Raw genomic sequence first — 17,641 nt, forward strand, 5'->3', positions numbered from 1 at the left:
GATGTCTGTACATTAGGGCTGCCTGCAACTCTACCTGTCCCCTGTGGTCCAAGGCCTGCTGCTGCTGCTGCTGTCCTCTGGAAGCAAAGAGTAATAACAGCCTTTTAATCTGAATACAACCAGGTATAAAGGTCATGCTGTTGAGAAAGAGCATATCATGTAACAGCAGTGCTGCTCTAAAGGGGTATTTTCAGTTTTATGGGAGTTTTTGGTCCAGAATGGAAGCATTAGAGCAGGTTCAGTAAGAAATCTAATACCAACAGTGAATAGTAGTAAATATCTTCTAATGGGTGAGATTCAGGGCTTAAGTGATACTTGTGAAGATACAGGCCTATGTTAATGTTACCCAAGCAGAGTCAATGGCCCAGTCAGCTGGTACAAAAGCAGCCTAGCTGCATAGAAAGATAAGAGTACCAATTTCATTTATTGGTCATCATTATTAAACAATGCATCCATTAAGCCACCAGGGACACAGCACTTCACCTCCAGTGCTTGTGGCTGGCTACCAGCTCCTGACATCAAGGGTTTAATAAGGGGACCTCAGACAGTCATCTGGGATGAAGGGCCTGACGCCACTGAAGTCATCGGAGCCACACCATGTGACGCTGACACAGGGATGTAGTCCCATGCACCCTTCGGTTCATGGCAACCCAAACATGGGCACTTGCTTCTCACTTCACAGCTGCCTTAGGCTCTTGCTCTTGCTGGGAAAACCTTAACCCCAGGAAGGCTGGAGAACAAGGGGGCAGGTGTGCATTGAAATGCACAGCCCATTTCCTAAACCCTTCCCTCCTTCCCCTGGGACATTACTCCTTTGGTGGACCCTGCTGTGGAAGGGTCTGGGGCATGTGGAGACCTCTCCAAGCTGCACCCTGGAGGTCCTCCGCTTTTCCATTTCTACTAAAAGTAAAGGCAAGTTTGGGCTTTGCAACTGTGAAATGTGATAACCAGGACCTGAAGGTTTTTAAATGCTGTCCCAGCAGGAAGGAGGGCTGCTGGCTGACCTTGGTAACTCCTTATTCTGTGACCAGAGCATTGAGGCCAAACGTCCTCTGAAGTCAAAAGCATCTCCCCACCCTCCTGTCTTTCTGTTTCACTTCTTTGTTATGCATATAGAGTGTTAATTACCTGATAATTCACTTCCTATAGTCCACACACTTTGCCTTTACACAGGATTCACTTCGACAGTTGATGTGAACTGCTCCAATCAAATTCCAATACATTCACATGAGCTGTATGGATCATGCCCTGCATTTTTAGGATGTGGTAGAAGAAAAATTAGAGGCTATTCTTCAACAGTGACCCCCACTGGAGAGTAAGCCTTAACCTTTGTTCTCCTCATCTAAGGTATTAAATTCATTATGGAGAGAAAGATAAGTAGCTCTCAAGAACAATTTGTGCTTTAGTAACTCATTTCCTGTAACCTAAGACCTTATACTTGATCAGTGATGTTGCAGTGAATTTTTAATGTGTTCTGCACATGGATTTTTCTGAATTGCCACTTCAATTCGATTTTACTTTACAATGTTCAGTGTCGTATGCTTGTCAAGACAGACTCACAGGACTGGAACTCTGCGTCTAGTTTTGAAGCGGAAACAATATTGTTGAGACATTTTGCCTGTGGTAAGATTTTAAGTATTGTGACAAATGTTAAAATAGTAACAAAGGTAGGTAAAGCTGTAGGAACAGGGTTGAAAAATGTAGTTCTTTCCTCATGCTTCTCCTTCCTCTGGATTGATTATCAAAGCTTTTTTCGAATAAGAGATTAGATACAATTCCAAAAGTAGTATAGTCCTAAATATTCTGGGTCCTGCATCACTCATTTGAACAGTGTCCTGACACATCCTCCTCACTGCAACATCATTGCCCCTGCACAGAAGGGAACCTGGTGTGGGTAGCATGGGCTATACTGTAAAGAACCAGAGGGAGTGCTCTTCATTCTTATTCAGATACTCAGAACATTTTTATTTGCCTGTACAGCCTTGGCTGCTGTCAAGATAGGTGCAAAAGAGTAAATATTCCTAACTAAGCCAGAAGTTTTTATTAAAGCAGCAATAAGCACCTATCATTTGGAAACTAAAATTGATAACAGACACTATAGCAGCCGTGGAGAAATCCCCATAAAACTCTTAGCCAATACTTTAAGTACAATGGTCCAGGCTAAGGGTGTTGACATCATTCTTACAGGTAGAGTATCCAATTTAACTACCATTCCAGTTGATAAAAAGGGAGATGTTTTCTTGTTGAACATAATGGGTGATGACTAGATGATATAGTGCCTTCAAAAAGTTTTCCATGCAGCAAAAGTCATACATGATGACTCAGTACCACCTCCTGTAAACTGGTTAGCCTACCCACTGTTCCTACCTACTTAGATTGGGTAAAGTCAGGAAGGTACTTTATAACCAGTGTGGCTTTTATAATTCACTGTGGCCACTCTCCTTTTCTGATGTTTTCCCTCATATATCTCATGCTCCCTCAAAATCTTGCAGGGGTCACTGTTTCTCTGCCTTCCAGATGAGAAGAGCAAGAAACTCCAGGAAGTTCACTGGAAACCCTGATATCACTAATCTAATACAGAAGGTGTTGAGATATATTGTAAGCATATCCTGCTCCAAAAGGGAGATATTGGGGCCCAGATTCATTCCACCCGACTCTTGATGCTGGTTTGTAACTAAGATGTCCAAGCTAGGAAGACAGTGCCTCTACAAACCAGGGGCAGATACAGGCATTTTTAGAGCACAATTCTGGTCTTAGCAAGATGAACAACTCACTGACCCACAATATTAAGTAAAGAGCAAGTACAGGGGTTCTAGGCACCTTTCTTATGTTTATAATCACAGTGAAGAGACTCATGTTAGGGTCAGAGTACCCCCCAAACTGTGCTTTTTCTGCAATCTCTCCCCACTCCTTACTCCACCTGCTCTCAAGGGCCTCTGGCCACAGGGAAGAGTCTGTGTCGGGGTGGGGGAGCATCCTGCAGTACACCCAACATCGTTTTATTGTCACCTGCAGGGAAATAAATGTGTGCAAAAGAAATGAGAACTATAATAAGTTATACACCTGTGCTCAGATGCCCTGTACTCAAGACGTAGCCTTTTTATTTCCAGAAAAATTTATTTCACTTACTAACTTCTGGGTTATTTTTCTTTGAGCAATAAATATTCTGTAACACCCAAGTTGTTTTAAACCACTCTTCTAACAAAAAAATTAAATCTCCTGAGCCCTCTTGTTCTCTGAACAGTATTATATTGGATTAAACTTTTCAGCAGGCATTTTGACACATCTGTGTAAATGTCAATAAAATTAGAGCAATAAGGGCCAATAAGAGACGCTTTTGAAAATCAAGACGCTTGTGCAATGGCTTAAATGTGGACCTGGGTGGGTTTTGTGCCTGCGTTTGGTTTGACACATAGTTGCATCATGTTGGTGATACCTGTTTAGTAATGCTGCATTAATCCCATTTGGTGTCATCAGCCGTACTCCCTCTCCTGTCCCAGCTCTCCCAGCTAGTTCAGAGAGCTCTAATTAAAAATATGTATTGGAAAATAACTAGTTTTTCCAGGTGCTGAATCAAAACAGACAAGCCACCCTGGCCAAAATATTTATCTTGTCTCTTCACCTCTCTGTTCATTGCAGACTGACTTGAGACCTGAGACAAACAAATATTTATTTTTGAACCAGTTTAACTCTTCAGTGTAACATCTTACGGCTCTATTGCGGTAGATATACATGTGGCTCTACTAACAATTGCAACTGTGTCAAGTTTTCTGAGACTAGGTGTCAGCACTGTGTATGTGATGCTGTGTATGGGGACAAAATGCACTTCAGAGAACGAACTTGTGAGTAGTAAGAGAAGATGTCTCTTACAAGCAAATGCAAGTGCCTGTATACCATATTAAAGATCTCAAGAACACTTCAAAATACTTTCCTCAAGACAGGTGCAAAGTACTCAGTAAAGTGGTAAACTTTACTGTGTCCCTATAACATTTGTCTCCTAATGTACATAGACATGGGTCTCTATCATTAATGACAGACTTAATGAGCTCCCATGGTCTCTCTCCCACAAGCTGTGAACTTCAGTTGTGTCATGGTTTGAATTTCATGCACCTGAATGTCTCTGCATTGAATTTATAAGCAACATTGTTCAGCGTATATCTGAAAATGAATAGCAACAAATCAACTGTTTGGATTGCTAGAAAACAGGAATAAGTTTCCTTGCAAATTTTGCTGCTACTCCATCATCCCTTATTGATTCAGGTGCTCCTTTTCAGGTTGCTAACTACTAAGGGCATCTTGAGCCCAGCTATTTGACTTCAAGCAACTGGTTGCCATGGAAACAGTAAGACATAGCTTTGGGCATCTTTTGGGCCAAATTTTAGGTGGAAGTCTCAGTGGGAAAATTGTCGTTGTGACGCAGCCAGGTTTTAACTCAAAGCCAAAGGATCTCTACTTAACAAAGGACTTGAGAGAGATGTGGCTGGCCTTGTCTCTTTTGATAACCAGGGACTTGTAACTAATGGAGGCATTGGCATTAGCCATGGATAAAGCAGACAAAAACATACACAGGGGACCTTGTAAAGAAGATCTTAAAAGAGACAATATGTCAAAGCATCTCCATACTGATGTAAGCAGGAAAGTGGTGGGGAGTGATGTTTGTTTGCTTGCTTCTTGTGTTTTATTAGTGTAATTGTTAACCTATGTGTAGGCACTGTTTCCGCTATGCATTGCATTGGCTTTTCTGTTAGTTCCCCTGGTATTACTGATAATAGCAGTAATAAAGGCATTATTTTTCCTCTTAAAAAAACAAACAAAAAAAGACATTACCTTAACAGACTTGCTATCTCGGTAAAGGAGATACACAGCTTCATGTAGGTTAGAGTCTCCTGCTATATTTCAGTACGTGTATGAGGGATCAGGGAGTTCACTCAGGCTGGCTTGAACAGATGAAACCATAAGTCTAGTTGGGAAGTTTTTTGTGCATTACCAAAACTCTTTTAATACCGTCTTGTTTCTGCACCTGCAGGAAATACTGTGTCATCTGCCAAAAAACAAATTTCAAGGATTAGCTAATAACATTTTCTTTGAAAAAAAGAGCAGATTCTTAACCAGTACCATGAGTCTTTGAAGTCTCTGTAATCTATTTTCCCTGGCTGCTTTTAATGAGCCTTTGAATGTTACTCTGCAATTTCTTTTTTCCTTTTTTTCTTTTTTTTTAATTTGGTGGGGGAAGGGAATATGCACTCACTTTTCTCCAAAGAATTTTAAAAATTCATTATTGCAAATAACTTTCACAGTGCCAGAACACTAAGTTATGCAGTATCCTTTGAGTGCATCTATGGTGAATAAATCACAGTTTTGCTGGATTCTCCATCCCAGGGGTTAATGAGATGTAGAAGAAAAATCCCAATTAACTCATATCTGCGTTTGGGTATCTTTTTTATTCATGTAAGCAAGCCAGCTATCAGTGGAGTTTCTTCTGATTCTCCTTGGTGTCCTATTCTCTGCACTACTCTATATGACTACATGTATGCCCATGCCATGGTTTCAACAGTTTACAAAATTAACACAGCTAACCCTTAAACTAGTTAGCTTTGGAATCTGCAACAGGTACTGCAACAGGAATCTGCAACACGCTGCAAATGGCAGCGTGGAGCTCAGCTGTGACTTTTATGTTAGGCTTTTACAGTGGGTTTTACAGCTAAATTGCTGCTGATACTAAACTAGCAAGGTCACTGATCTCCACGCCATGCTTCAGTCCTTGCTATGAGTACAGAGCCTGGCTTGGCCAGCATGAGTCTCCACTGACCTTGCCTTATTTTACATCAGTATAGTTACCTCGTTTGATTTCAGGGGATGTATACCTGAGGCTCACCACCAACCAGACGTCTTTCCCGAAGCTGGGCAGCAGCTCCTCACCCCGGCTCGCAGCCTGCTGCCAGGAATACGTTTGTAGGCACGTGCTGCGGTTGCACTGGCATGGCTGCATGCCTCACCTCTCCGAAGCACGGAGGGCTCCATCCCCGACCAGCCCGGCCGCCTCCGAGACACATCCCAGCTGAGGCTACCAGGGCAGAGGGGGAAAGAGGCGCTGATGGGGGTCTCAGCCTCATGAACCAAGGCTGCAATCCTACATCGGGGATGCGGACCTGACTCCCATGTTTGCGCTCTTGAGTGCTAAACTTCACTCTGCACGCTGCTGTGCCTGGCAGCCCCAGCCTCCCTCCCCGTTTCTGCGTGACCACAACCACAGTCTCGCTGTCGACGCCTCCAGAGAAGAGAGAGCAGGCCCCAGCCTGCGCAACTTCTTCATTAGTGCTGCTTGAAGCCATAATTAGATAATATGAGAGGGTTTTCCTCTTGCCAGCAGACAGACTTAATGTACAAAATCTGAAGTAATAATTTTAAGTATATTGCAGCTCAACTGTAAACAGGATAGGGCTGGGTTTTTTTCTGTACACAAGGAACAGAGCCCATTAGGCAGAACACAGAAAGAGCAGATATAAAGGTGGGTAACCGTATAATAGCTCTGTTTATCCTTAAAATAAACGTAGACTCTAATGACATTCCATTATTTAACATGTTTCTGTATCTTTCTAAAAACCCAAAGATATCTTTTCAGCTACTCTACCATATTTTTCTGGTTTAAGAGCAGATGACTAATTATGCTTCTATAAACTTTGTTTTCCTTTGAAACAGTAATCACTTACTTCGTCAGACTTTTCCTATTATGGTGCATTTTCAGAGCACTTAAAGTATTAGTTAGTTAAACAAAACAGGAAGCCGATTTGACTGGCCATGATGAGACCACAAGTAGTCTCCAACTAAAAATGATTTATATCAGGTGAAGATTCTTCTTAAAAGCTGGGCCACAGGCTCTGCTTCCAGCACCAGTACTGCCATGTGGAGGAACCATTCAGCCTGCTCAAGGGTACAAGCCAGTCTTTGCTGCTTCACAGTAAGAGTTAAAATATTAATGTTTAGGATGCCTTTCCCTTCTGTTGGTGGAGGGTTGGAAGCACTGCCAAGCCACTGAGCGTAAAGCTACTCGTTTTGTCTCCATTGTGGACAAAGACATGGAAGAAGGAATTAGCCCACCTACTAAGTAATTATTTATCTTTTGTTATTTTGATTTCTTTCAAAATCAAAGAGTTACTCCTGGCAGACAAACTTTTATTCATAATGGAAATCATACAGCTGGAAAGAGTACGTGCAGGGTAGCATGAGCTTTTGCATTTACTTGCCCCAATGGTCTTCAAACCTGATTTTCTCCCTTTTTTGCTATTTTGGACCCCTGGAGCACGGGCTTTCTGATACATTAAACTTCTGCCACACTGAGCTGGAATATGGCCTGCACACCATAAGCCAGAGCTTGAAATACCCTAACGCGCTCTCCCTCATGAGTCTGGAAAGGTGAATCCAGCCCGATTCACTCTTGTTCTTCCTCTGCTGGAATCCACATCAATGAGCCCAACAGCAGGAGCTGGCCTAAAACTGCCGGCGGATGGCTGGCATGAGGCGCTGCAAGGAGACCTGTGATGTGGACCTACCCTCCTCTCTCAGAAATGCAAAGCTAGCTTGCTCAGTGTGCCCAGCTCTCCAAGCAGCATCCAGGCCCAAGTGAGATAAGGTCATGCCACAACACAGGAAGGTACAGGCGAGGCAAACACCCACCCCACCAAACCGAAGTTCCTCCTCTCTGGGAGAAGCAGTGGGAAGCGTGGAGGCACTGACCTGACCTGGCCTTTCCCAGAGTAGCTCCTTCTTCAGCTCCTCACCATAGGCATAAGGGGTGGAAGTGACATTTTACTGGCCTTGACTTGGTGACATGAACTGCAAGCTGGCTTGACACCAAAATACAGAAACTTGAAATTACTTCCACATTTAGACTGTATGATAGGGAGTTAGGACACGTTCAGCGTGCAATCAGCACATGCCAAATTATTTTGGGAAGTGTAAAAACGCGTGTTGTTAATATTGAACAAATGATCATCTGTGGATGATGGGGTTTTCACCTTCTGTTCCCAATAAATCTTCTTTTCTCTACACTGGTGTTGCTCCCATTGTCCTGTTACAGGCAAAATGTCAGCTGAGGTCAGTTGAGTCCTAAATCAAGACTGCAGTCTTGGCCTGATGTGCACAAAGTGCCTGATGCCAGCAGGTGAAATTAGAGAACAGTGAAAATACCCACAACGTGCAGGTTAAACTTGCACTGCTATCAAATCAAGTGCAATTAAGAAGTCAGCGCAACAAAGAGGGTAGATGAATATCACACTGGAAGTAAAACATCTTCTTTCTCCCTTCTGTTTCCCTTGAGTGGATTATATTGCTTTGTAAAGAACAGTTTATTTTTGTCTGCCTCTTCTTTTATAGTGATTTCTTAAGATATAACCACCTTTGTTAACTTTTTGTCACCCTGAATGTTCCCAGCTGGGACTGTAGAGATCAAATTAACCAATTCTCTGCATAGGCTGGAGACAGGCTTCATTGCGCTCCAGCTGAGGTCACTGGCAATTTTGCCCCAACAGAGCCCTGCTGTATAAAATAGAGTCTGACTTTAGTTTGAGAGCTTTGTCTTCTGAAGTACCCACCTGCCCTTTCCTAACACAGCGGCACAGCTCACACAGTAGAGCCTAGCTTCCCTGAAGTCCAGCTCAGAGCTGGCGGCCGCTCCAGCAGCACAGTTATTCTGCTGTGCTGTGTTCTGGTATGGAGTCTAGGAAAGGCATCCCAAATGTCCTCTACACAACTCCCTTCTTCTGAGACAACAAACCGAGAATCAGTATTCTCTAGGATAACAGCGTGGATGCTCACACTCACTATATTAGAGCAGTTGGAACTGTTTAATGGGTTTTGGGGGACCCTGAAGTTTGCCAGCAATTCCCAACTTCACTTTGATTTGGTCTTGGATTTATTGCACATTCTTAACCATTATTATTTTTAAAGGCTTAAATGATAATGGTATTTAAACAGGTTTCTTTTTTTCTTCCTTGACATCTCCCAGTGCTAGCAGTCAATGGGATGTATGAATGTGAAATTAATATTGGTATCAAGGAAATTACAGCATTCGCTATTCCGGGGGATGCTCCAATGAGGGTTTTTTCTGACTAGCAATGCCAGGTAGTAGTGATGGAAAACATTCAGTAGGTGTGCACTTAACATGAACTTGCTAGAGAGATAGGGAAGTTTCCTTATTAAAACAGACGTTTCTTACTAATAAAATTCAGTTAACATGTCAGCCTTGACTTCAGGCACATTTTAAAGGAAGTGTCAATTTAATAATCACTCTTCAGTTTGAAATGTCATCCCTACTCTGATTACAAGTAAACTCTATAGCAACTATAATTAAGAGAGTTTGCAGAAAGGGAGTTATCTTGCAGTTTTTAAATTCTGTTTTGCCTGCTCTATATGATTTGCAGCACCATGTGGAGTCCAATTATTCTTTTTGATACAGGTTCAGGCACTCTTGCAGGTCCTGCATTTTGCCCCCTTAAACCAGTGACTAAAACAGTGGGGTCATAGTTTAAGAGTGAAAAGGTTTATGGTAATACAAATATTAACAAATACCAGAAGGAGCAGTAGCGGGCTGGATCAGCGTAAGCTGGTGACAGCACATGAGTGCCTGGGGAAATCCAGTTGGACAGGAGAGAGAGATTAACGCAGAGAAACTCTCACCACTAATGCCCATATGCGTCCTCACCAGGAGGTGCAAGGGAAACAGCTCTACTGACAATCGTAAAATTCTTCTTCTCAAAGTGCAGTGAGGAAAAAAGGGTGCCCAGGCCTGGAGGACGAGAAAATTTAGACTGCACAGCATTAGTGGTGATGGCAAATGGGCAGCAATGGTGTATTTGTGGGTATTGTGAGAGATCATGGAGGCAAGAATGAACAGGGAATAGTCATGCCTGTACCTATCCATACCTATTCTTGTAGCAGCTCCTAGAAGACACTCACGGTCTCTTGTGTGCTTTGTCAACACTGGTATAGCTGTTTGTGCCAATAAAGCTGTACAGAAGCAGGAACAAGAAGTAAGAAGATGTGTGCCTCAGTACGTTAGCAGTGTTGCCTTCAAAGGCCAGATCACATTGAAGGAGGAAATAACCTCCATGTCCTGAACAGAATAGTGTTTTGGGGAACATAGAACATATTGTCAAAAGCTGAATTACCAGCCTTTTGCCTAAGCCACTCAAATGCAGGGACCCTCTTCAGCAAAAGTATTTCCCAGCTAAAATCCTAATGTCCCATGTTTGGGGCATGATCTTAACATGTTCTTGCTGAAAAAAACTGGCAGGAGAGTCCTAAATGAGCAGGTCCAGACTCACAGTGAACTGCCCTGACTGTGCTACTTTCGTGCCTTATGGGCTTTTACCTTTAATGTGGCCTGATGTGATCAATGAATGTCACTGTGGGGTCTAAGTGCAGAATGGCAGCTGAACCTTGAAGGGAGTTTCTGAATAAGGATACTTTTTGCTAGCCTAAGTGGGTACAGGTTTGGTAATGTTCTGTCTGTGACATCTTGCTGAGAACAGATAAGCGATGTACTTGGCGGGGGGGGGGTAACATCAGCTATGACAGATGCCACATTATGGTCAAAAGGCCACAAACTCATTAATATGATGCCTAAAGGCACCCTCCTGACAGGCACGGAAAGAGAAGGAAATGACAATAGCCTACAGCACTCATCAGCCTCTCCTCCCCTTCTGGCACTGCAGAACAAGACATACTGCAGTGGGCCAGAGCAGCTCTGCCAAACCGGGTGAGATTGCCTAATCCCACCTCCCTGCTTCCTACAGCTCGCTGCAGCAGGAAACCAGATTCCTTCTCATCTGCTAATGGTCCTGCCCTGTATCTCCATCAGCACAAATATCCCCTAGCTGGTGTCGCTGTAAAATCACACCTCAGCAAGGATATCAGCGGCAAATGCAAGCCAGGGGATGAGTACAGCTGTGGTATGGGGGTGGGAAGATGCACAGCAGCTGCTGTGAGTTACAATCAGGTGCCTGCCTACCACCAGCAGCACCTGTGAGAGATCAAGCAGGACCTTTCTTTTACCCTTTTTGCCCACTCTTCCACCCCCATATTGTATGTGTCTCTAAAGCAAACCATTGTGCAGCCTTTCACTGCTATGGGTGAAAGCCAAGGCCATCCACAGCAGCATCCCAACCTAAATTTATGGCAACCAACACAGGGAATACAGCTCATGCACACGCAGGAAAGCAGTACCGTCCAACAGGAAGCTTTTCCTGCCATAAATAAATATATAAGGAACTGTTTCACATACTTATCTCTGTTCATGACTGATATTCTTTCTGACATGTCTCAATCTCCGAGGTCTGCAAGTGCTTCTTGAAATCTGGTGATGCAGAAGGTTGGTCCAGGCTGATGTGTTCACAAATTAATACTCCAGGGAATACTCTTGAGGTTTAACTTCAGCCCAGGGATGCTATCCTCCCTGGGCTGCCCCTGCAGTCAGTGCAGAGGGACAGGACCCTCTGAGGGGCACTTCAGAGCTGAGGCCCAATGTCAATCTTCCAAAATCCCACGTGGAAGATTTTTTTCCTCTCCTTTGCTACAGAGAGAGCCTCCAGAGACCCATCCCGTGAGGCTGAGGTTAACCTTTGGGACTGCTCCCCACTTACTACATCTGCTGTTTAACAGACATACCAAGTGCAATCCCAGGGGCAGCTGGGATTCAGAAGCTGCTGAATTTGCATTTGTGCCACCCGATATTACTGATGGGAAACATATACTAGGGGCATGAATGGGGTGAGGCATTACCTGACCCCCCAGCACCTGCAATGATAGGAGCTGTATTCTGACCAGAGGAAACTGAGATGTCATCTCCACCTGCCTGGTGGAAAGCGCAGGCGTCCCACACCCCAGCTGTGTATGGAGTCTGTTCTGTTTGTGATGAAACGCTAAGAAAAACGGCAACATCTATGCTCATGGAGGGAAGGACAGAAATGCAGTAAGACCTCCAAAATGAAGATATGCTCCCTATGGTGAAGATGCACAGACTTGGCAGGACCTGCCTCCTTTAAACAAGTTCACTCGTGTGGCTTTGGCGCCATGTGCGTCTTGTGCTGCTATATACAGAAGTCACACAGTTCTTATGGGACTAGTAGTGTCCCTCAGGTGAGCTGTACCTTTCCAAGCCTGGGACAAAGAGAGAGATGATGGACCCTACAGTAATGCAGAGTAATAACAGACTGGGAAAAGTAAAGGAAGTGCAAGTGCTGGCTTCTAGTAGCTTTGCTGAGGATGAGTAGGGATATGCTGCAGGAACCAAGGAGTTGTTTTCAAGGGAAGGAAGAGAGCTGCACAGCTCCTGTCCTCCCCGAGCTGGTCAGACATTACATGCAACCAGGAGGCTGTGGTAAGGCACAGTGTAAAATCCAGCCTCGTGCAGCTTTTACCTGTTAGGAATGGCCCAATCCAGTGGCTCATCGGGTGCCTGAGGGAGAGGCAGGATGAGTGCCAGAGCTGCTTTCCTCAGGTGTAGCTCCTGCTCCTGCCTGGCAAGTGCTATAATGCTGTTTCCAACAGGTTTGACTCCTGTGGTCCTTTTCTTGTGATCCCACACCAGTTTGGACAGCTGCTGCTCTTTCCAGAGCATTAAAACTTAAGCGCTCCCTTCCCCCTTATGAATCTCAAGTGAAATATTAAAATACCTTTCAGTGGCTTATAAATAACATGCCATGACTCCCACAGGTAGGAAAAGCCATACAGTCCATGCTCTGTTACCAGGGCTAAAAGCCACCCTGCTGCAGAAGAAACTCAGGACTATGGTGTACAAATGCCCCAGTGATTTTAGCAGGGCTCCGCTCCAGTCCAAGACATATTTTTAGTACTGCCTGAGCACTGCCCTGGCTCTGCGACAGCTCTCACATCCCTGCCCACTCCCACTGGGTCACACTTGAACTTCAGGCCCCCCAGGAGGTGTGGGAGGGGTGGCACTGAGACCGGGGCAGGCAGGGGCAGGCTCTGTGCCCTCCTCCCCCTCCGGGCACAGGGCCAGGGCTGCCTATTTCAAGCCAAGTTTGAAACTTGGGCTAAGACCCATGCTAACTCTGCGTGGTGGTGTATTCCCCTCCCCAGAGGCACAGTGTAAAGGCACGTGAACTGTCCACGCCAAAAGCCAGCAGCGGGGCCAGCAAAGTTTATCAGCTCAGACTTTGGGCTCTGCGAAAGGAATGGTATCCGCCTTCCAGACCTCAGCTTGTCCCAGGAGCAGGTGGCTGTGCCCGCAGAGCCCGGGGTGCGTGTGCCACTGGGCTGGCGGTGGTGGTCTCTCTGGCACGGATATCTGCAACTCAGACTGTTTGACCAGAGGTAATTGAAAGCTGCCTGTACGTGGTCATGTAATGACAGACTGTATCGCAACACATGTATGCAAGGATGACAAGTTAAGGTCAAGTGGGCAAACTTAAGCTAGCATTTCCAAACTGCGGAATGCCTGCATCTGCAGCCGCTTGGCTCTCCTTTTACGGTAGCTCTTTCTGCGGTATCTGCTCTGCATATTTACCACCAATAATCTACAGTTTACGTTCGGATTTCATGCCTGCTCGTTAGGCGCGTTCAACTTTCGGGAGTGTATGTAAGCAAGCTCGTCTGTGTTGCGTCAGAAAGAGTGCTCCTGGCCTGACCGGAACCCAGTTTTCCCTGACACCTCCTAGGAAGTGCCCGAGCGCATCCATCCACCTGCTTTTGGCGGGTGCCCTATCCCCCGCGGTGCCCCGAGAGGTGACACCCGTGGGCAGGCACCAGCCTCCCGCAGCAGCCGGGCCTCACCCACTTGGGTCCCTCTCGGCACCTTTTCCTTCATCTTCCTCTCCTCCGCACCCTAGCAGCGCTCCCGCCGGAGGCCAGGCGGGCCGCCCCCGGGCGGGGGGGCGCAGGACAAGAGTCGTCCCGGCCGGGCCGCGGTCTACCCCGTAGCGGCGGCCCCCGCCTGACGGAGCCCCCCGCGCCCCGCGGTTCCCCCCGCGGTTCCCGCAGCGCCTCACCGCGGCGGTGGCGGCCGCTCGGCACCGCCCCGGCCCCCGCCCTCGCCCCCGCCCCGCCGCTCTCCCGGGCGGGAGGCTCGGCGGCTCGCTCCTCCTCGCGGCCGCGGGATTCCTCTCTCCGGGTTTTCGGGCCCCCCCTTCACACCCGCCGCCGGAGCGGGACGGCGTGCGAGCGAGCGAGCGAGAGAGCGAGCCAGCGCGGATGCGCCCCGGCTCCCCGCGGCGGCGGCGGCGGCAGCGGATGCTCGGCGGCGCGGCGGCCGCTCCGCAGCCCAGGAGCCCGGCGCAGAGAGGGAGCGAGGCGATGAGCCGCCCGCCGGCGGCCGCCCGCGAGTGACGGCGGCGGGGCAAGGAGCGGCGGCGAGGAGGAGGAGGAGGGCAGCGATCCCCGCCAGTGCCCGCGGGAGCCCGGGAGAGCCCCGGCCGAGGGCTCGGCCATGCCCTTCGCCAAGCGGACCGTGGAGCCGCAGCGGCTGTGCCGGCGGCAGCCCGCCGCCTCCGTGCTGGAGGAGAGCTGGGGCGCCGAGCCGCCGCCGCCGCCGCCGCGGGACCCGCCGCCGGAGGAGCCGGGGACGGCGGGCGAGGGCGCGGAGGCGGCCGGCGGCGGGGAGAGGGAGGCGGCGGCGGTGCTGATGGTGCTGGACCTCTGCTCGGTCAGCAACGTGGCCCTGTCGCGGATCCTCCGGCAGCTCTCCGACGTGGCCCGGCACGCCTGCACCCTCTTCCAGGAGGTCGAGGCGGACATCCAGGGCACCCACCGCCGCGTCCGGGCGCTGCACGGCCGCATCGCCGGTCTCCAGGGAGCCGTGCGCGGCCTCGACCCCAAGCAGGAGGCAGTGCGTAAGTACCGCGGGCTGGGGCGCACAGCGGGACGGGGCGCAGCCCAGCCCGGGGCGCCCGGCGGGGGAATGCACCCCCCGGCAACCCGGCTGTGCAAAGTTCGGGGCCGGAGCCGGCGCGAAGGGAGCCCGGGCGGCGGGGTGGGAAGGGGTCGGGTCGGGTCGGTGGGCGCCGCTGGGCGCCGCGGCGCTGCCGGCGGGAGGGATGATGTCAGTGTTTGTGCCTTACGTAAGGAACTGGCTGGCGGGGCTCTCGGGGCGCATCTTCTGCAGCCGAGGGTTTGGCCGGGGCGGGGGCCGAGGTCCGTCTGCGGGGCCCCGGGGGGCCGTGGCGGTGGGGATGATCCCCCGTCCCCGGGCATCTCTGGGTTTTCTCCCTTTGCCGGCCCGTCCGCCTTCCCGGACAGATTTGTCTTCCCCGTGGAACTGTCTCTGACTTGCCGATCGAAATTTTAAGCTCTTAAGTAGAAATAATAAAGCTGCTTCGTCGTTAGCCAACTTTCGGGGCCATAGCGTAAGGAAGTTTGGTTAATGACTTCTTTCTGTTTAAAGAGAGGCCCTGAAGAGCCGCGGGGGGGGGGGGGGGGGGGGGGAAGAAAGATCAAGGCAATAATATGCGACTTGTGTTATGAGAAGTGCTTGAATCCTGCCTCTTCTCCACCCAAACCGTAAAAGCGGTGACAGGCTCCGTAGTCCTAACAGCTGCCGATTTCTGCTGAATATGGCTCGTGTTCACAGCAGTGTAATGATTTTGTACTCTCACTGGTGCATACGCTTCCTAAGTGCTTTTGAATATGTATTTCTCTGAGAGGTAGGGCTGTGGATTGGAAGTCCGGAATAGCAGAGATTGGTGTCGATCCTGTCCTCTTGGTATCTGGCTTAGGAAAAACAATGGCTTCAAAGGGGAATTCGGCTTAGTTTTTGCCTTCTGCTGTTCCCCTCTAAATCCCAATTACCACCAGCGAGTACAGTGCAGTGAATTTACACTGGGGTAAATCAGAGCATGCTTTCTTCTAGGTGTTTTTAATGAGTGTGCTGTTTAAAAAATCGTGCTCTAGGTTTCCTCCCCTTTGGAGCGGTGTGGAATATAAGTAACTCTTCTAGGATCAGTGAAGGTGTGCTGGTTAACAGAATCAAGCCTTAAGTATTCAGCGGTATTTAAACTACATCCTTGGCAGCTGTGGAGTGACTTTGCTGGTGATACATTAATATATGTCAGCTGTAGATCAGACCAAGTGAGGCTTTCTGTGGTTTCAGGACGAGTGTGTAATCAGAGCAGAGTGCTGGGCTGTGATTGGAAACTGTGGTGAGAAGGAGGCTTGGCTGGTGTAGTGAGGGAACTGTCTGAGGAAATGAAACTCCTTGTATCACATTCTCATCTGTAAGTCTTTTGAGCGGAGCAGAGTAACTGGGTATATACTGATGTGAGTGAGAGCAGAGCTTAGCCTGTCTAATCCGTATGGCTTTTTTCTTTCTGGATTGTGCAAGTGCAGCTTGTTTTCAAATCACAGTGCAAAACCTTGATATTACAGCACAGTTATGTCATGCGCTTAATTAAAGAGTCTGACTTTACCCCTGTAATGATACATGCAGAATCCGCTGCTTTGGTGGTGTTCTGTTTTCTTTTAAATCCTTGTCTCTTTAGGAGGGGAGAGACTTCTGGTCATGATCTTTCCCGGGTGCGCCTGCTGTTCCTCCTGCCCCCTGTATACAGTACAATGTACAACGCAGTACTGCTGATAGAGCTGCAGATGTCCCTTGGGCTGGCCAGCCAAGGGCTCTTCCACGATGCCGGGCTTTGCCAGTGCCCATCCTCCAGTAGGTGTGGGTACCTCGCCTTCAGCTATACAGCTGCTCACAGGCACATCGCCCAGTCCTCATTGCTTCTCTGCATGCAACGCGGTGCCACATGTGCTTTAAAGGTGAAAGTCGTCACGTTGACCCACTGTGCATAAGCGGTCAACTTCTTTGCGTGCTCTGGCTGCTTTTATTCCCCACCCAGTGTTGGACAAGCACATTTGCATAGTGCTGCATCTGAACATCTCAACTCGGACCTGGAGTTGAACAGCACCGTACTGCACATCATCTCCTCACATCCCCCAAATCCATACACATCCACATCGACGTGTCCCTTTGGCCTCCAGACTGCTCAGTGTTCCCAAGGGCCAGATAAAACTGCCCATCCTCGCTGTAGTGTATAATGATAGCGTGCTTTCTCCTTTCTGGGCTGACACCTCCTTCTTCGTTATTACTATCAGCAAGACTATGCTGATGTTTGTTTTAAGCATGAAGAACCTACACAGTTCACTGCTGACAGTATTTCACTCAAGGCACCACACCCAGTTGGTTTTTTGAAACCAAAAGAGCAATAGCAGGTGGTCATAGGTCTGCCCAGGACCTTACCAGCATCACATTAAGGCATGCTGACTTCTGCCACCAGCAGCAAACATGGGAATGATGAGGTGGCCTCTGGGCTGTCTTTTGGCTGTCCAGCCCAAATGGCACATGTAAGACTAACTCAGAACTGGCTGGAGGTTTGGACTCGCACCACAAGGAACAAGTTGGTGACAGGCATGCAGCCCCTGCACCCATGTCATGACTGTAACGGTCACATTGAACTTGTTGCATACCAGGAGTCTGGAGGTGCTGGGCTGCTTGGCACATTGATTGAGATGCCATGTGCTGGTATGTTGTTAGCACCATGACAGTGCAGCCCAACCACACATTTTTTAAGTACTCAGTTTAAAACTACTAGGCTGTCTTGCCACAGTGAGATATTCTTAATGTTCTAACACC

General features: G+C 48.1%; 1 protein-coding gene across 3 annotated transcripts in view; it reads left to right on the forward strand.

Moving 5' to 3' along the window:
• The first annotated feature begins 14,090 nt into the window (after positions 1-14,090).
• The window catches only part of NHS (NHS actin remodeling regulator), a 268,302-nt gene continuing 264,751 nt past the window's right edge, over positions 14,091-17,641 (forward strand). For 2 of the 3 annotated variants that reach the window (XM_029998661.2, XM_029998663.2), the window contains exon 1: positions 14,091-14,846. In XM_029998661.2, the coding sequence (XP_029854521.1) occupies positions 14,444-14,846 (403 nt within the window). In that variant the 5' untranslated portion in view covers positions 14,091-14,443. The remainder of the gene's footprint in view (positions 14,847-17,641) is intronic. The other variant, XM_029998662.2, reaches the window with a different exon arrangement.

The sequence above is a fragment of the Aquila chrysaetos genome, chromosome 23 (genome assembly GCF_900496995.4).
Source record: "Aquila chrysaetos chrysaetos chromosome 23, bAquChr1.4, whole genome shotgun sequence".
Lineage (NCBI taxonomy): Eukaryota > Metazoa > Chordata > Aves > Accipitriformes > Accipitridae > Aquila > Aquila chrysaetos.